Source organism: Mus caroli, chromosome 6 (assembly GCF_900094665.2).
Source record: "Mus caroli chromosome 6, CAROLI_EIJ_v1.1, whole genome shotgun sequence".
Taxonomy (NCBI): domain Eukaryota; kingdom Metazoa; phylum Chordata; class Mammalia; order Rodentia; family Muridae; genus Mus; species Mus caroli.
The window spans coordinates 60210152-60233608 of NC_034575.1; the positions used below are offsets into that span (position 1 = coordinate 60210152).

The 23457-nt window shown below is 38.4% G+C and overlaps 1 protein-coding gene across 3 annotated transcripts in view; it reads left to right on the top strand.

The window, feature by feature from the left end:
• The window catches only part of Prdm5 (PR/SET domain 5), a 159520-nt gene that overhangs the window by 77334 nt on the left and 58729 nt on the right, over positions 1-23457 (top strand). Inside the window, exons 4-10 of one of the 3 annotated variants that reach the window (XM_021164996.2) lie at positions 5034-5208; positions 6738-6912; positions 8071-8163; positions 8434-8555; positions 11978-12057; positions 16357-16441; positions 17563-17720. In XM_021164996.2, coding sequence (XP_021020655.1) covers positions 5034-5208; positions 6738-6912; positions 8071-8163; positions 8434-8555; positions 11978-12057; positions 16357-16441; positions 17563-17720 — 888 coding nt within the window. The remainder of the gene's footprint in view (positions 1-5033; positions 5209-6737; positions 6913-8070; positions 8164-8433; positions 8556-11977; positions 12058-16356; positions 16442-17562; positions 17721-23457) is intronic. The other 2 variants (XM_021164998.1, XM_021165000.1) reach the window with 2 other exon arrangements.

A 23457-nucleotide genomic window follows, 5' to 3' on the forward strand; every position in this document is an offset into this window, starting at 1 on the left:
GGTCAGCCTGGTCTACAAAGTGAGTTCCAGGACAGCCAAGGCTATACAGAGAAACCCTGGTTCAAAAAGCCACCCCCCCCACCCCCCAAAAAAATTCCCAAAACAAAAAACAAAACAAAAAACTTGTTAAGACAGAAAAGTGAGCCACAACTCATTTTTGTAGCTCCTTCTATTTCCCCGAATGGCATTATCGCTTTTGTTATCTTATTAGTTCAAAACAAAGATGTAGATGGTAGACTCCCTGAACAACTGTGTGGTATGTGAAATATATCCTCCAGTTCCAATCTTTCAACCTTTGATCCCAGTGAGAATCAGGTCCAACCTGGGCATAGGAGGAGGTAGTGGACCACTGGGGGCCTTCCTTGGGGTACCTTATCCTATCTCTACTTCCTGTATTCTCTGTCTCTTGATAGCAGGATTTAGTTCTTATTTTTTTTCCAGAAGTATACTCGGGGACTGGAGAAAAGAAGGGTCCTTCATTTGTAAGAGCTTCTAGGGACCAGGAAAATAAGGCTCAGGTTATGAGAGTCCATTTGCTAAACCCTAAGACATTTGAGGATAAAAATTATTTCTGAATGTTGAGTGTTCTTGTACTTCTAGTTTTTGTCAAAATGACAGAAACTAGATTCATTTGGGAAGAGGAAACTTCTATTGAAAAATTATTTCCATCATATTGCCCTGTAGGCCTGGCTATAGGGTGTGTTTCTTCATTAATTATTGATGTGGAATGGCCCAGGCCACAGTCCCATCCCTGGTCAAATTGTTCCAGGTTGTATAATAAAGAACACTGAACAAACTACGGGAAGCAAGGCAATAAGCAGCATTTCTCCATAGTGTCTGCCTCGGTTCCTCCCTTCAGGTTCAGCCTTGAGTTCCATGATATAACCCATAGGTAAAACAAATCTGGTTCTCTTATAAATATTCAGTGTTTGTCATCATAAGGGAGATGCAAACTAGCCTAGTTAATTCTTATTTGATCCAGGAAATTAATCACCATGTGAAACATAGAGCCAACCAGTAACCTTGATAGATACAACTAGGTTGAGTATGTGACCTTAGAGAACATCTTGAGTGTGTAGTTAGGTAGACCTAAAACTCCCCCAGACTGGAAACTTCCTGCTCAGAGAGATTTCTCAGGGTTGATAAATCTTTAAAAACTAGTTGTTAGACACTTAACTCTTTATACAGGTTGGGTATTTAGGATGTTTCAACATTTTGATATTCTAAATAGCCAAATGCAGACGCCATTTGCCAAACATCAAATGGGACTATAATCAACAAAAATGAGAGTAGACACAGGCACAATGAGTAACAGTTAAGGCTCCATGACATATCTATAGGCTCATGAAAGCTAATGGTTTGGGAGTACTTACCTTTGAGAAGAATATGGTCTTGTAGAACTTTATATATCTCCAGATAATCACCCAAAACCTTAGGTCAACCATAAACAGTATCATAGCACTAAGTCTGAGGTCCAGGGAAGTGAATTCCTAAGATATAAATAGCTGGAAGGATTCCTGCAAGGAGGGACTGTGCACATGTAACTAAGTCACCAGATAAATAATGAGCGTAATAAAGAGAAACAAATATGAGAATCAGAATGTCAAAATGGGCCTACCGATAAGAGGGAGGTGATGTTGAGTCCCTATGCATTAGAACCATACTCACTTTGTAAAATAAGTTTTTATTATTTTTCATTATGTGTAGGTACATTTATCTGAGTGTAAGCCTGTGTTAATGTGTGTGCAATTGCCTGTGGTGGCCAAAGGTATTAATTAGATCCTCTAGATCTGGAGATACAGGTAGGTGTATGCCACCATGTGTATGAGCAACTCAATTCAGGTCTTCTGGAAGGGCAGTATGTGACCTTAACTGTTGAATAATCTCTCTAGCTCCTTGATCTGTGCTCTTTATAGCCTTCCTACTACAGTGAAAGAGGTGATAAGGCAGTTAGTGATTCTACACATCAGGAAAACAGATTCACGGGGCTCTAGACATTAGTAACATGGCAGGTTCTGACAGAGTTTTGGAAAAAGGAAAATCCCATGGGGAAAGTTATAGGAATCATGATGAGATAAAAAATTAGTGCAGTGTAGCTATTTGGTTTGTTTGGTTTACAAGTTCAGTTTCTGATTGGTTGACTTTTTCTGTGACCTGTGATCAGGCAAAATGTGGTAAGGAACTTGTAGAAGCAAAAGAAGGGACTGGAAGGGTCTAGAGTCCAGGTGATCCCTTTGAGGACATACTCATAATCAACTTTATATGACTAGCTAGCTTTTATCTCCTAAAGGATCCACCCTCTCTCAGTAGCATAACATGCTGGAGACTAAGCCTTCAACACGTGGGCCTTGGGGAGATATTCAATGTCCTCATTGTATCAATTGGCAAAAAAGAGAGGTAAGAGTGTGATTTTCAAACCATGGTCACAAATGCAGAGGATGAGACTATAGGTCTTAAAAATGGGCTGAGTTATACACAGAGGGATTTTCCCCACTTCTTCAACAGATGTATGCTATCCCCGTAGCTTCATTTCTCTTTGTATTATAATATGGCCAAGAACTTCGGATTGTGAAATACTGCCATTGCTTTTATTAAAAGTCTAGAAAATATTAAACCCTGCCTTTATTACAGAGCCTCTCAATAAACATGCATCCTTCAAAGTTATAGTTTAATATAATGTTATCATGTTTTAAAATTAAAGATTATCTACTGCTATGCAAACCATCACAAAATGACTGATGTGCCAGAAAGCAGTTTCAATTAGTTTTCATGGATGTTGATCAGATAAGCACTAAGATTTATGGTTGTGTTTGAGATTTCCATCAGGGGAGTCCTCAAGTGTTTAGAGAAACTAACCATGAGAGGGCCGGTTCTGATTTAGTCTCTTCTACTGACCGTGTCCTTTTGTTTCTTTATTCTTGTTACATCACGGGTAGTAGTTTCTATAGATTGCTTCATTTTTCCTAATTATAAACAACTCTGTTTCTGGAGGTGTGGATGCTCTGAAACACGGTCTCATTAGATGTGTCTAAACACAGATCGAACCTTTGAGTTTTCTCTCTCTCATTGTTGCTGAATAATGATCATCATTTCTGTTTTTCTCCAGGGAGCTGTGAAATAAATATTTGGATTTTTTTTTAATTACAAAATACACTTAAAAACAAAGACAATTGGACTTGGTGGTGTACTCCTCTCTGCACTTGGAAAGCATGGACAGGAGAGTTGTCACAAGTTCCAGCCTTTCCTTGAATGTATAGCTTGTCTATGTAACATTAGGTGAGCTAGGACTATACAGTGAGACCTTTCTCAAGTGTTGTGCTTATCATCATTGTTGTCAACATGACAGGATACTCAATCGCATAGAAAGGCACCTTTGCACACGTCTGTGTGAGTACTCCAGAGAGCTTTAACTGACTCCCATGGGAAAACCCACTCTGAATGTGGGCAGGCACCATCTCACAGTCTGGGTCCCCAGACTTAATGAAAACAAGACACGGAGCTGAGCACAGTATCTCTCTGTCTCTGTCTGTCTGTCTGTCTGTCTGTCTCTGTCTCTGTCTCTGTCTCTCTCTGTCTCTCTCTCTCTCTGTCTGTCTCTGTCTTTCCCAGAGACTTCCCAGATCCTAATGGATCAGACTCAAACTGCCACAATAAACCTTCCCTCTTTAAGTTGCTCTGCTACGTATTTTGTCACAGCAGCGGAATTGCAGATGTAGTTGGGGAGCTCAAGTGAAGCGATAGAGAGTAGCTCTCTTCTATTCCTGACAATGCTTTGTGTGGGAATGTTTCAATAGTTCCTGGGGTTTCTGCTTGTGTAGACTGCACACATTTATCTAAACAGCTGTTGTCGGCCCTCTCTGCTCCTTCCCTCCCCCTTTGCCTCTTTCTTGCTGTGCATTTCAACATCAGTGTAGAACGCATTGTCAAACTAATGAGGGTTTCTCTCTGTGCTTTGTACTTCATTGAATTCTACTCTTCAGTAGAACTTAATTTCCTTGCTCTTTTTGTTCATTTAGTTCAGAAGGAAGTTTCAGTAAATTTATTTTGTGTATTCTGTTTATCTTCTGCAACCAAAGTCGGCGCTATCTCAGGGAAGCTCCACAGCTATGGGAGGAAACCCACCCCGGACAATTCTCCTGCTACAGCCAGCCTTGCAGCCCCAGGACTGGCTTGCTTAAAGATTTAACCAAGGTTCAGGGAGGCATTTTTGTCCAATTTTATTCCAAGAGTGAACATTCTCCGTGAATTTCTTAGGTTTTTTGATGTACCTCCTATGTGTCTGCTACTGGCAGAAGGGCCTCCAGAGTAATTATCATTTCAGCTCTTACTGACTCCTGCCTGCCAGAATTTCCTTTAATAAGTCTGCACTGGTTGCCTTTATTCTTCTCCTTTGCCTTCAGTAATCTCCGTAGGCTAAGCCAGGCCTGAGAGATGAGGTGCACTGGATCACTCAGTCAGCCCTTACATTTCCTGTGTCTAGTGTCTTTGGTATTTCTGATTCAACTCTTTGAAAATTACTTCTGAAACACATTTGTTTATATTTAGTTTGTGTCAGAATTTGAAACTTTTCTCCTTTAATTTTATATGTAATAGCAATCAGAACAAAATCCTTAAGACATACTTACATATTTATAAATACAATTCATAAGGTATGATTCATCTTCATAATTTGTATAAATTTATAGAAAATAGTTTAATTTTATATGAGAGGTAGTCTGAATACCTTTCAACATCCAGATCAATTAGAAATAAAGAAAAATTAATAGTAACTTCATAGGCACATGAGCTTCAGTTATTTCATTATAATATTAATTTGTTTATTTGCTTGTTTGTATTTGAGACAAGGTCTCTTATAGCCTAGGCTGGCCTTGAATTTACATTGTATCTGAGCATAACCTCGAATCCCCGATCATTTGTTTCCATTCTCAAGTGCTAACAGCTATATTGTCAATATCACATACTAAATTAATATATCTTAAAGTGATATCAGAAGCTAATCATGCCTTAGCATTTTTTTTTTAACTTTATTCCAGGAAGGAGAAAATATTTTCTACTTGGCAGTTGATGATATAGAAACAGATACAGAGCTTTTGATTGGCTACCTGGACAGTGATGTGGAGGCAGAGGAGGAGGAGCAACAAGCTCTGACCATGACCAAAGAAGGCAAAGTTGACCACTCTAAGGGACAGTTGGCAGCTGGAAGTAAAGGTACTGCATCTTCGTTTGGTGATCTGAAGGAAGAGACATTGGAGAGGAAGGTAGCTTGAATTATTTGAATTATACTTGTGTGTTATGATGTGGTATTGTTAAAAGAGTGTTTGTCAAAACTATTCTTTTCCTCTGAATACCAGGAAAAGATTGTCTGGGGTAAGTCCTGTAGGGTGGCCAGGGTAAGGGGTAAGGGCGACTCTGGTTCTTGTTGTCACTGTGGTAAGATACACTGAAGGTCTGTCCCCTCCTGCACTGGTTCTTCTTACAGTGGCCAGTAAGAAGGTCACTCAGGCTCTGAGGATTTCATCCCATGTACATGTAAGGAGGCCAGATCTGTAGGGTGGTCCTGCTGTGTCCTAGAGATCTGTCTTCTGAGATCTTCTGAGAAGCTGGACATTCAGGAAATCTATTTCTAGTCTGATCACAGGAGCTGGTAGGATTGCTAATTTGTCCTTGTCTGGGGATCAAAAACTTCAGGTGATCATAGGTGATACCTGCAGTCTAGGAGAGGGATGCCAGTTGGTTGTCAACTGGTGTGAAATAATCATTTATTTTTGGTCCTGTGTTTTATTCCTGCAGAAAACTTGAGGGAAAGTGCTGTGTTGTAGCACCCTGTATCTCTGTCCACTTGGCCAAAAGGAATGCTTTTAAACAGTCAGAAATTTCTTGTTCATAGTTATGTCTGCAGTTCACATTGAACTGAGGGACTTCTTTCCTTATTTACAGAAGTTAAACATACAAGACACAAACGTGACCCCAGCAAGAGAAATGAAGACATCAGTCACATGTTTACCAGTGTAGTGTTTGATTACATGAATGTAACACCTTAAATATGTAAATGACTGAGTTAGAAATGGGGAAAAGAGCAGTATGGGAGAGTGCACCTGAGATTTACTGTAGACATTGCACTTCACAGATGGAACACATATGGTTTTGGTATGCACCAGCTGCATCTTCAGGGTGGCATTATTAGTTATTTTAACTTTTTCATATTTAATATATTTTAACTCTAAAGATATGTAACTTTAATGGTACCCGGAAGAACGTGGGTGGAGCTCTGTCAGTGGTGTGGAATAGGGGTGCCTCACCTACCGCATCTGCATAGACAGCAGTGTTTTCATGTTGTGCCTTTTTTCAAATGAGTGTGAGATCCCCCTTTGGCAATTCACAGTAGTTTATGTCTGTTGGATTCTTCTTGTAAAGCTCAGAGTGAACTGACGATGATCCATTTTCCAGGAAAAGACTTGCTTTGCAATTCAGAATTTATTGTTACTTCGGATCTGAAGCATTACCATTAAAAGGAAAACTGCAGATTGAATTTGATTTTGTAACTTCTGTGAAGCATAATAAAATGATTTTAAAAATAGTTTTTCTGATAACAATTTTGGTTTCTGTTTAATATGGACAATGCTAATGTTTGTTAGAGAAGATAAAAAATGGGCTGTATTAGACACAACTAGTTTATTTTGAAGTGGGGGCCAAAGCTAGTTCCTTGCTTGTGAACTCCTGTGTTATACATTGCACAGGTCACCTTGGCTGTGAAGAGGACTTTGCCTGTCCACAGTGTGAATCGAGCTTTCCCAGTGAGGAAGTCCTTACTGAGCACCTTCAGAGCTTGCACCAGAAGCCCACAGGGGAGAAAGAGTTCAAATGCGAGAACTGCGGGAAGAAATTCCCTGTGAGGCAGGCCTTGCAGAGACAGTGCGTATGCTCGCTGTGGTTCAGCTTGTGTTCGAACAGTCAGATTATTTACTGGGCTTGCTATGTATATCTGTGTCTGTGAGCATGCACCAAACATATGTGGGAAAGTGGCAGGTAGCCTACTTTGCTATGAGCTCATCTTTTCTGAGTGGACCTTGCTGAGTTTCGAATGCTCTGAGCATGAGATTTACGGGTCACCATCATTCCTGCTAAGCCCTTCTAGGTGCATTTCATACTTGCCATTAAATATCATGCTTAATGGTTTAATAATGGTTTATGTATGCATAATTTAGCCAGTGCTTGAGGTTATTCACCAAGTTTCACTTATTTGCCCTCTAATTTGTTTAAAACTGTTTAACTGATGAAGAATTCAGTGTATTGATAGTGGAAGGCTGGGAAGCAGCATCTATTTCACAGTGAGTTGGAAGAATAGTTTGAAGATGAATGGGTCAGTGTGTGGCAGTGAGGAGAATTACATGAATTTACCCATTACCTTATCCTAGTCACTTGTGTCTACAACTTAAAACTAGCTTCGATTTTAACATTTTGTAAGATCAGAGTTACCAAAAGTGAGAGAATATACAGACTCCAAAATTCCACACTTAGCAAACTGTCACCTTACATGAGTAAAACAGCTTCCAGAATATTTAATGTTTCCATTTTGTTGTGTTTAATTCCAAAGTATGCCATTTTATTTCTATCTATCTATCTATCTATCTATCTATCTATCTATCTATCTATCTATCTATCTCTATCTATCTATCTATCATCTATCTACCTACTTACCTATCATGTACCTGTCTTCTAAAGAGATGACATTTCTATATATTATATGCATCAGGTTTTGCTTATGAAATCTGAAAATAATTTTATTTACAAGTAACAAATCTTTCAAAAATTGATACCTTTAGGATGACTTAAACATTTAGAGATTTTATTAACTTCTTCAAATAAAGCCAAGCGAAAGTTATAATACTTTTTAACAAGTTAACTTTAACTTGCATTTTAGTCAGCTTTTATATGTATTTATTGCACTGTCAGATTTTGAACTATATCTTAGAGCTAATAGGCTACCATTAAAATGTAGAAGACCACACAGAGCAGCACAAGGCTGGGAGCATATCCTGGCACTCTGGCTTCTTCACCCACCCTCATCATTGCACTTTTCTGCACAGCCAGAAGCAGCTTGAAAAATTCTTCATCGAGTGTTCAGTGTGCCCTTTGCAATTCTCTTTTCAGTTCAGCACTGAGGTTTAGCATCTGGTTATGAAATGGCTTTCACAAGTCTGCAGGTCATTTTCTTGTGCATAATTCATGCTTGGAGCAAGTCAGCACTGCACTAAGTAAACTGAAGGATTTAGATACATTTTTCTTACCAACATAACTAATGCATGAAATGACCTCCAGACTCCTGCAGGAAGGAAGTCCTGGGAGGCATGGGTTGCAGAAACCTTGTGTGACTTTTGAGTGTGTAGGCATACCTTCATCATTTCTTCTGCCCCCTTGCTACTTGCCTTATAGTTTTGAGCAGCACCAGAAGGCTTGCCGAGGGGATGCCAGGTTTGTGTGCAAAGCCGACAGCTGTGGGAAGAGGCTGAAAAGCAAGGATGCCCTGCGAAGGCACCAGGAAAATGTCCACACCGGTGAGGAGACACTGCACAGTCCTTACTAACTGGGCCCCTTTCCCTAGGCCATGGGATCTGCTTCAAATTCTCTTTTGTGAGGAGGGGGCTGGCTTCTGTTGTGCGCCACACAGACACACATCTTACCTGTTTCCTAGTTTATTTCAGCAGCATTTATCATTTTCCCCATGTCTGAATTAATCATCACTGTAAACCATGCTCACACTTAGCTGTTCTTGCCACTCAGGTATACTTTTCAATCATTTCACTGTTTTAGTCTATAAACTTGATATTTCATACACTGTTGAAATTGATCATTTGTAGGTATAATTTGAAACTAGGAAGTGAAGTGCCTTCATATTTTTACAAGAATGTTCAGTGCCTTAAGTGCTTATATTTCTTCTGTACTGGAGAAAATTCCTAATTATCCTTTGCCTTGGAGTTGAAAATATTTGAAATTTGAGCAGATGATTTCCTTAAGTCCTTATAATCCCTAGCTAAAGAATAAAGCAAATAAAAGATTTGCTTTTCACCTAGGATTTTTTCCTTACTTCTTTCTTGCCCATCAATAAATATATTCTGGGTTGTGGTACCTTTTGCTCTGTGGGGCCTTTTCTCTTCTTTGCGGTCTGTTTGGTTAGAGAGTGTGAGACCTAAGGAAACTCTCCTGTCCTTCTGCACATGTCTTTTCTCATGAGTTTGCTTTTACTCTCCACTTCTGGGAAGTGAACAGAAATTTGCCTTTGCATAGATAAGCAGGACACTCTTTTCTTCCTTCTTGGTTCATTCTCACAATTAGGTGAAAAGAGTGACTGATACCTGGCATAAGGACCTCTGTTGCCTGAAAATAACTGACTTCAATAACACAGTGAGAGAGGTTACCATGAGTGAGACTACAGGCCTCCCTTCCTCACTGCCTGAGCCTGCACACTGTGAGCCATCAACAGTGCTCTGGGGGCAGAAGGTGAAGCTTTTAAGCTAACCTTCAGGGGGTGCCAATCATCAAGATTTCCCAGCATTGTTTTGTGGCTTTCTTTGTGAAGAACATATGGCTGGTATATGGAAAATGACTTCCCCTGCTGAATTTAAAATATACTGGTGCCTTTAATATGATGGCAGAAGCAGGCATAACTTTTTGATAGATTTGCTTTCATAGGTTTTTATTTTTTTTTAAATGCTGTTTTGGCTAAAATGCTGTTCTTAATTTTCTCCTTCTTTGTCTGCAACGTATTTTAACCAAACTTTTATGTCAGTTTTAAAGTCAACTTTGCTGAACTAAGTAAAAAGCCAGATGGATGCTACAACTCTGGAAAGTTTTCCGTCCGCATCACTAGGCATATGGTCCTCCTGCTGTGCTTATAGTGTAGTTTTTGAGTCTTCTGGTAATTGGCCTTGGGTTGCTTACTGTTGCAGCTCTGGGGCATTCGTGGTGATTTTGCAGGAAACAAGTCATACATGAAGAGTTTACTTCATCATCATTATCCCATGTTGCAGGTTGTGATAAGATGTGAACGTTGCTGTATTTTAGCGAAGGTCTCTGTGCACACCTCTTGGTTGGTTTGGCACGTGGTATCATTTTCTAATCCTTAGCCTGGTTCTACTACTTTTTTTCTCCTTAAAGTACGGATGATGGGGAGAATACTTCCTGTCAGAGCCAGGAGAGCACCACTAAGGTATGGCTGAGGACTCTCTGTATAGAACACAAGGTGTTTAAGGAGCTAGGAAACCAAGTTACTTTTGTACTGATTGTCCTGTTAGGTGATATGACCAGTAGGAGGTAAAAGAAGGGAAGCTGAATATTTAAACACAGGTCAGACATTTTTTGTAGATACAATAGGGGATGATGGATAGGTTTGTAGATGAGTAGAGTTGTATGGCTTCCTTGACCATTGCTTGCTTCTGTAACTGTTAGTGTAATATTTTTGCTGTTGTTTGATTTGTTTTTCTGATCCTGATGATTTAACCCAGGGCCTCAACCCACCACTGAACTTTATCACAATACTCCCAACTCTCCTGAAAGTTAAACACCATGCAAACCTGAATATAGGAAGCCAAAAGTCTGTGGATTCTGTGGCTGCTAAGAAAAAGGTTGTGTTTATGAGAAATAACATTTTCTGTATCCTCATAAGCTCTTTCTATATTGCTCTGTGTAAATAGTTTTCCAATTGTAAGATGAAAGAGATGTGAAGAAGAGATGGTAGGGATGGGAGATTGGTACTGAAGCAGAATTGGCAGTGAAATGAATGGTTGGCGATGTCAACTTCTTTCTCTCTTCTCCCATCTTATGGGAAAACCAGGGCCTGGTCTCAACAGAGAACTAAACCAATCCCAAATAATTGGAGTTGGAAAGATGGGATGTTGTTTTTCTCGGTGGTCTTTCTAGAGTTTATGTATAGACTGATGAACAAGTCCATGCAAGATGATGTCCATTTTGTTGTGTGAAGAAGTTTCTCTTTTGAATCCCTAGTGTCACCACCAAACATATTTTCATGGCTGTGTAGTCTATACAGTGCTTTAAACAATTAAATGTACCTGCTCTTGCTGTGACTATCTTAGGATCTTGAAAACCAGAATGAAAATTCCTACATTTCTTCTCCTAAATGTTTGTTTCCCTTTTATAAACATAGCTCTGCATCATGATCACACAACACTGCAATATTACTTCTGCTGTCAGGATTTCCTTGTTGTTGAGGTTAGAGCAAGGATGGGCATGGGTTTCACCTAGTTTGGGGGAAGTGATGGGCACAGGGTGCTACATTATGTTAATATTTACTTTAGGAGCTTTCAAATATTTTTTTAATTATAAAATATCATTTTGAGGAAATTTGTGTTGGTACAGATAATGTGGTTATAGCATCACATTTTGAAATTATTTTGAGTGTCTAATTACTGTGAAGTTTGAAATATGATATGAGTTTCTATTGTTACTGTAAAAGAAGATGAATTTTAGTTCTGGTTGGGATTTCTAACAGTGTAGATTGCTAGTGTAATATATTATTGTGGTTGATTTTATGATTCTACATTATACTATGCATTAACAGTTATTTAATAAGGTATGGGCTCAAATTCTACAGGAATTTAGTTCTGGAGGAATAGTCTAACTAACTATAGCAAGAAATCACTTGATGAAAGGTCAAGGAAATGGGGTAATCAATTTATGAGTTAACATGGTCATTCTTTTCCCTATAAAAAGAACATTTGATTTACTTAAATTTTGTTCTGACTTTTTGTGGAAACTTTCTCTCTAGAGACTATTTTAACAGATGGAATAGAGAAAAGTTTATGTGATATATGTGGAAGCTGATGAGCTGGGAACTCTCAAGTTTGAAAAGAAAGACTTGAATATAACTGTGTAGAATTCTCAATTACTACAATGAAATGGTGTAGAAGGGATCCTGGGTCAACCTCAGTTAATTTGTGATGGTCTTTCCTCCCTGTCCTAGGTGATCCTAAGAGAAAGCTCATATGCTCGGTGTGCAGTAGAAAATGCACCTCAGTGTCAAGCCTGCAGGAGCACAGGAAGGTGGGTGAGAGCCTGTCTGTTGGCTGGAAGGCCTTCTGTCACCATCTGCCCCAATCACTTGGCGGATGTTATACCAAGACAGGGCTTAGCTAGCTGGGACGACATGTTCCACAGTACAGAAGAGTGAGCTAAGAGTCCTTTGAGTTGTGTTGTTCATCATTAGCTAACAGATTCTTTAATACCAGGCGTCATGTCTAGCTGATTCCCACAGAGCACCCACTGCCTTTTGAAGATTTTTTTCAGTTGGTGTTTGCTCAGGCAACACAAATCGGTGATATGAAAACCTACATTTTTGTGTGGAGAGTTTGCCTTTTTTATTAACATGAGGACATGTTGTGGTTCAGTTTGGTACAGAATGAGAGCTAGAAGATGATTTCTAAAAGACTAGAGCTAAGTTAATAACAATGAGACCGATTGGCACTGGGATGTCTCAGGGCTCCTCTTAGCTCTATTCTACTCTTGACAGGAAAGTGCATATCGATAGCTTTGTGTGTCCCTGTGTCATTGGAGAAATAAATTATCATATTCATAGAAAATGTATCTAACACTTTGTGGTAAGTATGAAAATTACTGTTATCTTTATATGTAAGTCTAATGTGTCTAGCAATTAGTAAATAGTTGATAGAGAATACAGTGGAAGCAAAATAAAATTTGGATTTTGTTTGTGTTGTAATAGAATGCACAAAATTTCCTAATTTTACATGCTAGATATTTAGTATATCTGAGAACATGAAAAAACTTTCAGTAACTTGTTATCTAGAAGAGATATTGCTGATGAGTGTAAAATTTTATTTTTTTGTGATTTGTAAAATGCTTTTTATGTATTTGTATGCATGTAGATTTATTACATGGTAATTTGGCAGGACTTAAAGCTGATGCCACTTTTTATGTATTAGTCCCAAGTTTATGGATTTAAATTATGACACATGAAATAGTTACAATCATACTGACATGTGTGAAGCTGTCTCCTGGATATAGAGCGATTTTTATCATCTTTGGGAGAAATAACAAATTGCAAATAAAGGCTGTTCCTTTGCTTTCAGTAGTTCCCCATTTAACATTGGGCTGGATTTCTCCTCTCTGAACAAGGATATTAAATTGATTAGAATTCTCTGCTCATTGTCTTAGTTTTTGCAGTTTCCAGCTGGTGACTTTATGGGGCTGATTGAAGATGTACTATGCGTCTCCGATTTGGGTGTCCTTCTTGGACAGGGGCCAGGATATTCTGCCCAGTAGTGTTCAGACTTGAGCATGTGTGCTGAAATTGCAGAATGCCAGTCTAGACACTTATCTTCTAGCTCCAACCCTTAAATTGTGTATATATGTGTGTGTACATGCGTATTCATGTGAGTGCAGGCACACACATGCCGAGCACAGATGTGGAGACCAGAAGACAGTCTCCATTGTTGGTCTGAGAGAGACTCTTATTCTCTGATACATACACAAGACTGGCTCATGAGCTCCTGAGTCATCTCCTTTCTCTGCCTTTTGTGCCGTCAGGAACTTTGGGGTTGCAGACAAACTGTTATGTGGGTTCTGGGAAATTGAACTTAGAACTTCCTGCTTGCACAGAACATGCATTACCCACTGAGTATCTCAAGGTCCTGTAGCTCCCTTTTTTCTCCCTTATAAATGCTAGGACTTGGAGAATAGACTTAGTTTGAGGCAAAAATATGAAGTCTTTTGAAGTCTGTAATTCTAAACACCCTAATTGGAATGCCTATTGAATACCTATGACTTATTTCCTGGATCTATTTAATCTTAGATTATGATGTTTAAGATATTTGAACAGAGTATTTTAGCAAACTTAGTCATGGAGCCTTTTTCTGAATAATGCCTTATTTTCCATTTATTTACTAATATAGATACCTTCTCCATTAAACAAAATTAATTTGATAGTAAAAAAAAAGTTGTAACTGTTGGTGGAATGCAGAAAGAACAGTTGTTCTTTCATGTTGTGAACATTTGCAGAATATTAAAAAATTCTTAGCGCAAATAGACTTGCAATCTAGAGCAGCCCTTCAAAGTCGTTCTCAATACATAGGAGAGTATAGTAACTCCAACTGTCAATCATTTTAGTTGGTCCGCCCTAATGTCTAGTAGAGTTTAGTTGCAGTATTTCATCTTGACAGCAGATGGTGCTTTATGACAATACTAAATTACAGCATAGTGTATATAGTCTTTTATATTACAGTATACTACTTTATGTTGTAATAAAGTATCTTATGATTTTTATCTAAAGTTGTTTCATTTCGGACTTAAAGTAGTAAATTATCACCTGAAAACGAGCATGGAAAACTGTAAATTTAACAAAACATGTTTTCTTAACACTAGGCATGATTAAATAATACCTGTCATTTGTCAGTTAAGTTTTGTTAAAAGTTTTAAAAATATCCATGACCCTGTTTCCTCTATAATAAGAGAGTTAATTCTAAAAAGCTTTTGTGTGCTGTAAATGACCTATTTCATTAATTCCACCTTAAAAATGTCTCATGTTTCAAAAATACTGAATAAATAAGAGTATATTTTAATATTTTAACAATTATTTTGTCCATAGATCAATTTTTAGCATTTTCTATGCCAGTAAATTTGAATATTACAAATAAAGTCTTCATTTCTATATGACACCAAATATTTGTCATTTGCACTACCTTGTCATCGTTATAAAATTATATATTACATATTTTTACATACAGTATTTAAGAATATAAATCTGCACTTATTAGCTTTAAATACACATTTCATGTCCCTTCCTTAGTTGCTGAAGCCCCCATAGGTGTTTGATGGGAGAGGCTGCATGTCCTTCCTAAATTCCGTCTGGGACTTGTGTTCGTAGTTCTCCCACTCGTACCTCCCCAGTCTGAAATTCATCCTTGTTCAGAAGTGGACGTTGCTGAATCTCTGCATTGATAGACTCCAGAGGCTTGATGTCTGTCAGTGACTGTCTGCTTTATGCCTTTCCAGGTTCTCACAGTGAGTTCTGACTCACTAAAGAGTAAAGTCGTTAGAGGAGGGCTTTCAAGCTTTGCTCTAGCATGGCATGGCATGGAGTCAGGCCACCTGGCAGTCTGGGATCTGTTGGCCTTGCTGCCTCCAGCTTTTCTCCATTTTTTTCACTCTTCTTGCCGTGGCCACTTGGATCCCAAGAAAACCTTATCCTGCACTCATGCACTGTATCAGTCATGCTGATCTTTTTTTCCTCTGTGGCATCTAGTTATTTTTCAGTAACAGAGAAAGTCTTGGCTCTATGAAGAAGGATTTGCTTGCCTAAGGTTAATTATTGTTCCTTCAACAGAACTAGTTTTGCATCTTAGTCCAATAGTTTGATGCCCTTACTAATTGGCTGGCCAGCATTTTTCAAGGCAGGCTTCATGCCATCTTCCTCTTACAACTGAATACCTTCCACATCATGATAAACTGAGATTCGATTTTCCCATACTAACTATTTTATGGTTTGAGATAGAAAGAACTAATATAGTACCTGATTATAACATTTTTATTAACTTGTGTGTTAAAGCTGTACTCTGAATAGATTTTATATAAATAAATGAATATCATTTTATATAAATATATAATAAATAAAATATATTTTATTCATCTATATTTAAACTATACAACATGCAATGAGATATACTTGGGTTACAATAGTTATAAGAGTGAACTGATTTCACACTCACATCTCACATATTCATCCAATCCCTACCCAAAGTCAGAGATCCTGTACTCTATTCATTCAGCCAAGGTTTCCTGACCACACCTTTGTTAATGTAATTGGCCATATTGCTTATGTTTAAGGTTAGATCTTCAGACTCAGTCATTGTATGTATAGGCTACTTTATATAGTCCATCCTTTTTATTGTGGTCCTCCTGTCCTGTGAAGCTTCATGGTGAACTTAGTGCTTTCAGAACAGAGCTGTACTGGCCTTGCTTGCTCTGCAGTTGATAGTTTACATTTGAAGCGTTAATGCCTATTGTAAAAGGAAACTTATATCTCAGGTATCATATGGCCCACACTAAATTTTATGTATTATGCAAGTTAATATGTTAGCTGTGAAGGATTTTTTTTAACAGTTTGTATATTTACTGCATACAAATAAGGCAGGAATACTGCATGCTTTCCTGTGAGGATTTCCTGATGATACGTTAGCTATGTAGTATGTCATGGCATTTCCAAGGTACATGAAGGAAACTTGGCCCAATACTAGCAGTTGTCCACATGTTTATATTTTTTGCTTCATCTGCGTATAATTCATTAGTTTTCAACACTTGGTTTAACTGTCAGTTTAATCTTTTTTTCAGATTCATGAGATATTTGATTGTCAAGAATGTATGAAAAAGTTTATTTCTGCTAATCAGCTGAAGCGTCACATGATTACCCATTCAGGTGAACTGCATACTTCGTGCATATATTGAAATCACTGCAGAAGAATTACTTCACCTTGCTGAAGAAATTGATGAGTAATCAGAAGCCCTCACTATAAGTTCTAGCTTAGTCAAATGATTTTTAAGTTCTTAATTTTCTAGAACTGGGTTTGTTTATGAAGCAAAGGTTGTTTGGCTGAGGCATAGGAAAGGTCTTCAAGAATCACCATCTAATTTGGGACCTTGGGTTCTTTATTCTTGACATGATACCCTGGCACTGATTAATAAGTTCATTTATGTAATATACTAGCATAGTGCCTGGCTATTATTGGAGAATCAACTTTTGTGTTTATTATGTTTCTAGATACTTGAGCATTCTATCTATGGTACCCATAAAATAAAGAACTATGTTAATATTTTGGGGAAATTTCTTAAGGCATAAGTTCACTTAAACAATGTTGAGTAATAGGCTTCTTTTTCTTGTAACGACACTAAAATGAACTGAAAATAATTTTTATCTTAGTGAATCCTTTTAAAGAATGTAGGAAGGCTATAGTTTGAGGATACTGAAATAAATGTTTTGAACATCCATGTGGTTTGGAGGAAGACTGAGTGTTAGTGAGTTAAAGTCAATGATTGAAATCTGTTGGCTTTCAGGTGTGCTTTGTATAATTTGCACATTTGTTTGCTTTGATGTTAACTTCATATGTCTATTCCATAAATGCCGATGTTATAATCTCTCTAACTACGTGTCTCTTCTGAAGATGGGAAGCTCTGCCACATGGCACCTGCCTGGTGCTCTTCACTGATGGCTTCTATCGCTGGCAGAACTCTCAGCATTAAGGACTTGATTGACATAAACACACCTTTATTTTTCATATAGAAATAGAATTTGTGCTTTGAATTTAAACTTTTTTATTTCAAAGATTTAACTGCTAAAATATATCTATAGAAAATAAGCATTTGCATGTTAATTTGTGAATGCACACATGTCTAACACAGATGAATTACATGGAAGGCATTTTTGTGCTTGGCTGACCGTGCTTTAATTAGTTGCATACGACAAAAGTACAGGAAAGGATGGATCCCCTTGACCCTTGACTTTCATATCTGTATGATATTGTCTCTGCTCATTCTTCCTAGAAAAGCGGCCTTATAACTGTGAGATCTGTAACAAGTCCTTCAAGAGGCTTGATCAAGTGGGTGCCCACAAAGTAATCCACAGCGAGGACAAACCTTACCAGTGCAAGCTCTGTGGCAAGGGGTTTGCTCACAGAAACGTTTACAAGAACCACAAGAAGGTAAAGACACTTATTTGCATCTGTTATTTATTGTTTCACTGCTAGGGTTTTAGTTGGTCCTTAACCAGATTTGGCACATCTGTGGCATTCGACAGAAGGGACCAGTGTAGTTAGAGATGATCCTGCTTCTACTTTGTTAACACTCACTTAGCCCATTGATCTCTGGCTTCTCTTCTTGTCTCCACTCTGAAAACTACTCTCTCAGACAAAATGTCCACCGTGTGAGTGGGTTGATTAAATAGTTCTCAGCTTCTAACCAGCTCCAAGAACCGGAGGTTGTAGCGGATGCTATTTGTATTCTCCTCTCTGTCAGAAATGTTTGTTCATTGAGTTTAGGGTAAAGATTTTACTATTTTGAAAGGTAACTATTTATAAATATTTCAATGCTTTGCTCACATCACTTTCTCTCCTTGTTTCTTGTAGTGCACTTTGCTAGGTCTGTTCTTTCCTCCGAATGTGTTTTAAGCTATGTTAGCTTCCTGTGGTCTAAATCAATCTGCTTACTGAGTGGAAAGGTTTATTGGGCTTGGTTAAAAGGCTTGAGTCCATGGTTTGTTTGTTTTTTATACTCGCGGTAAAGCAGAGCCTCAGGGTGCAGAATGCACAGGAGAATGCAGGTAAAACCAAGTCACTGCCCTCACTGTGGCCAGGATGCCAAAGGGGATGGGGGCTGCAGTACCTACTTAGATGGTATTCTTTCTAGTATATCTTTCGTGAACCCTGACCCCCTAAAGGGCCCCACTACCTTCCAATAAGCACTTTCAGTGCTTTAGCATGGCTTCGCCATGTGAGTATTTAGAATGACAGTGTGTGTGTGTGTGTGTGTGTGTGTGTGCACGCGCGTGTATGCAGTGCATGTGTAGAGGTCAGAGGTCCTTGGTTCTCTCCTTCCATGTGAGTTCCTGGATTCCAGTCCAGGCTGTCAGGCCTGGGTAATGAGGCTTTCCTCTGCTTAGCTGCTGTGACAGTAGCTACCTGCTTTTCTTTAGATGCCCTTTAACAGTTTTCTCTTCAGGTTATATGGTCTTAGTTCTTCTCTGGATTTATGTTTATGGTTTTCACATTGTACCTTTGCATGTTAGCTTTAATCTTACCTTGTTTATTTTGTAAATAATTCATGATCAAATTTAGGAAATTTTTTCTGATCATTGAACATCATAGAAAATTATGTGAAAACACACACACAATGTCAGAAATGTTTGTTCATTGAGTTTAGGGTAAAGATTTTACTATTTTGAAAGGTAACTATTTATCCTTAAAATATTTTGTAGATGTTGTAGTGACTTCGCTATTAATGGGGACTTTCAGGAAACAGCTAGCTCTTGTGAAAATATTCAAAATGATATCAATTTTAGTTTCTGTCCAAGAAGAAAAAAAATGACAAATATATCAAAAACTGAGCAGGGCCGGTTGATAGCACCTCATACGCCTCTGCCTGGTTTCCTGCTTCCTACCCTGCTTTAAACTTCCTACCCTGCTTTAAACTGAAGGACTGCATCAGGGCAGGGCTGTAGGCATTGCTGTCCCTTTGGAATTACATGACTGTAAAAAGTATCTGGCAAGTTTCCTGTTCAGTCTCTGGAACCCTCTTAATCCCTTCTTTGATGAAACTGATCTGCCCACATTTATGAGTTTTTCACAGTTTGGCTTGTGTTATATTCCATATGGGAATTTGGCAGAGGATCTTTGCTCTTTCCCTCATCCTTTTCAGCCATAAATCATATGAAAGTAATAATGATGTCTTCAGGAGGACAGAAACGGTGATGGCTGTGATTTCCAAAGTGGAAAGCATGCTCTGTCCTTCTGCCCCCCACACATGTGTTTCTGCGTTATGATCCTACGTGTGGTAGTGTGGTTATGTGAAAATGCCTAAAATATTCAAGAATGATATGAAAAACTAAGTCAACAACCTGTTGGTCCATAATTACTCATTAACAGTCAGTTAGGAAACTACAGACTAATGGTATGCCCGGAAAGTCAGAAAAATCCTTCAGGGTCGGTCTGGTCTCCACTGTTAGCAAATGCGAGTGCTCCTTTAAATAAATGAGATATGTCTTTGGCTCTTTGCATTTATCCATTTGCCCACTTATCTGATGCTGGATGGACTATGGCACTGTAGGATTACACTGTTAACAGGTTCATCATAGTTCTGTAGGTCCAGTCACCATTAGGCTTTTATTTCCTGGTCCCGCTGTACTCCTTTTATTTGATTCAGACTTGTAGTATAAGGTCGGACTAAAATAAGAGTCAGCATTCTGGGTCCAGTTAGATTTGGGTTATTTGAATCATAATTGGTCAGGCATACAGGAGACAGGAATTGTGAATGAATCATCTTTCTCTGTTTGTTCCCTGTCAAACTGACTGCAGCACACAACTTTGGTGAAAGTCTAGGGTGATCCTTCTCTGAGAGATGGATGTCTGTCTGCCTGATGGCAGAAGTAAGTCCACAGTGGCTGTTAAAGCCCCCAAAGAAGTCATTGCGAGCTTCTTGATGTCAAATGTGTGTCTGCTCATTAAAAATATTTTGTGTAATTTTCCAGGGATGGAACTGTAGAATCTACTGACAATCTAGTCACAACTTTTGGAACAATTCTGTTGGACTCTTACAGTCATGTTTTATTCATTTGTAGTCAAACTCTGAGCAATGTGCAGTTTCTTAGCTTTTAATCCTATTTACAGGGACATGAATAGAAGCTTAAGTTTAAGAGAGATTTAATGAAATATAGACTTGTGCATGTAATCTGTTCATTTTATTTTACTGTTTATAACATTTATTTATTTACCTACTTGCATTGGAGTGTCCATACTATGGCATGGACATAGAGTTCAGGGGGCAGCTTTGTTGTGGTTGGTCTTTTCCATATATCAAGTGTGTTCCAGAGATTGCTTCTAGGCTGTCAGGATTGGTAACACCTGCCTTTATCTGCAGAGTCTTCTTGATGGTCTCTGATTGGTTTTGATATAAGAAATATGTCTTGGGTCATGGTCCAACCATTTGAAAGACACTGTAATTCAAACTTTGTTGTGTTAAACATTTGTTAGGCTTCAAAGGAAAGTATGCCTCTAAAAGATTATAAATCCATTTATAAAACCAGGGCAAAAGGAGTTAATTTAACCATGAGCAGCAAAAAAGTCTTTAAACTGTTAAGTGGGAGCTGAAAGACAGCCACTCAGTAAATATACCACAGCTGCCTGTCTTTCCAGCCAGGCAGCTTTTCTTCAGGCCTGCCCAAGGTAGTCATGTGCCTCCATTTGTATAAAACGATCTCTTGTTCCTAGGGATGATAGCGATTGCAGTTTGATGCTCAGTTATGAGTGCCAGCTAGAATTTTAAATAATAGTGTCCATTGTGAGTGCCAGGCAGTATTCTAAATAATAGTGTCCAGCAGGCGCTGATCATCAGCTGGGATTTGCTGTTCTTTGGTGGGTGGAGAAATAACAATGTGCAACCTGCTTTTCAATTAACTATTTTCATGATGACGGCATACGTGCCAAAATTTGTACATGCTATCAATGTATATTGTGATCGTTTAATTCCGCAAACACAGAAACAATCACCACAATCAATCTAATCAACATGTCTGTCACCTGACATAACATATTGATCTCCTAACAGGGTTTTCTATTTCTATCTCACGTAGTAAGAATCTGTAAGATCTACTTTTATGCTTTTATATATTCTCACTACAAGACAAAAAGGACAATGTATATGAGATGATAGTGTGTTAATAAATCACCCTTTCTATATGCCAAATTATCCTGTCATGTTATACGCAAATAATTAATTTTTATGAAAGAGAATTAAAAGTTACAAATCTATACTTTTAGCAATTTTAAGTATATACAGTTCAGTATTACAGGCAGCTTACTGTCGGTTTCCAGGATTTACTCATTGGTAGCAGAACTGTGCATCTTTTTATCACCATCATCCCACTTTCCTTCCTTTATTGCCGTTTCTTCCAGCCACACTCCTGTCAACCACCATGTACTCTCTGCTTTATGAGTTTGATATTTTTATATTCTGCACGGTAATTCTTTTCCATGGCTTATTTAATTTAGAATAATGTCCTAATCTTTCTGAACTTTTTCCTTACTCTGATGAATATTTGGATCACAGCACACTGAGAAGTCAGTGATGCCCTTTTATTCTTGGACTTTAATTGAGAAACTCTTCCTCATCTTTTCTCATTTGTGTGACTAAGTTTGTGACCTAACCTTTCCACAACCACAAGAGAGAAATACTGGGGAAAAAGGAGAGAAGGACGTGGTTTCTTTTGTTGTAAAACTTTAAACTTTCCTTGTCACTTTTTCTTCTTTAGTAGACACCTCAGGAAAATAGATCCTGAAATCATTCATGAATGTTTGGTAATTCAGCATAGGTTGTATTTACCCTCCCTGCTCCCAAGAATAAAACCAAACACACACACACACACACACACACACACACACACACACACACACACACACAGAGTCTCCAAGTCTTTTCCTAGCTGATAACCTTCTGGGTTCTTGCCAACTAATTATAATATGTAGTTTTTTGTTTTTTTTTTTCTAAAAAATAGTTAGCCGGGCGTGGTGGCACATGACTTTAATCCCAGCACTTGGGAGACAGAGGCATGAGGATTTCTGAGTTCGAGGCCAGCCTGGTCTACAAAGTGAGTTCCAGGACAGCCAGAGATACACAGAGAAATCCTGTCTCCAAAAAAAAAAAAAGTTAGTTACTGTCGGTGAAGGTCTGCAATCCTTATAACCCAAATAGATCTTGTTGACAGAGTTAAAAACTATCTTATTCTTTATGTAAAATTCTTGACATACCCTTGGTCCCAGTCTGTAAAGAGTTGTGTATAGAAAACTAAAGGTGAGCAGGTGAGTGTCTTAGCTTGGCTGCTCAATTCTATAACATTCTGGATGGCTGCCTCCTGTATGGCCTACTCTTTTCTGAGTGGAGTCAACTGTGAACTTGTAGGCATAACTCTAGTTTCCGTGTATTTCCTAAGGAGGTGGAGGGAGAGGAAGAAGAGGAGAAGGAGGAAGAAGCCCTTTAAAGAAGCCAGTTGTAGGCCTGGCTGTTCAAGTTTAGTCAACAGACCTTGTAGACATCTAGGTAGGTAAAACATACTGTTACAGTTTCAGGTTTATCATATAGCTCACAAGGTTAGCATGCCCTTATGAGAGACTAGGGTATGTATAGCAGACTCTTCCTTTCTTCTCTTTTCTGTTTCTCTACACTCATTCTATCTTTAATTAGTTTTAATATTTTTCTTATTTTTATTTTTCTTTGTCCTTGAGAATTTCCTATAATGTACTTTTATCATATTTTCCCCTTACTCAGAGCCTCCTAAATCCACCCTCACTCTTCCCTACACTCAACTTTGTGTCCTTCATTTTCTGTAAACCATCAAGTATGATTTATTACTCCCTATAGGTTCTTGGATGCGTGGCCTTCCACTGGAGTGCCAGTGACTTACCACGGGTCACACACCGTCCTCCTGCTGTCAACTGCCAGTAATGCCTTAGCTAGGTAGGGCTTCATGGTTACCTCCTCTCTCCATGCTGTGATTTTTGTCTGGCTTGAACTTGTGCAGATCTTATACAAACTTTCATAACCGTGATTTTATATGTGCAGCTCTGCTGCTCCATCTGGAAAACAATTTCCTTGCCGTCATTGTCTACTGCCTCTGGCTCTTACAGTCTTTCCAGTGCTTCTGCAGTGGTCCCTGAACTTTGGAAGGCAAAA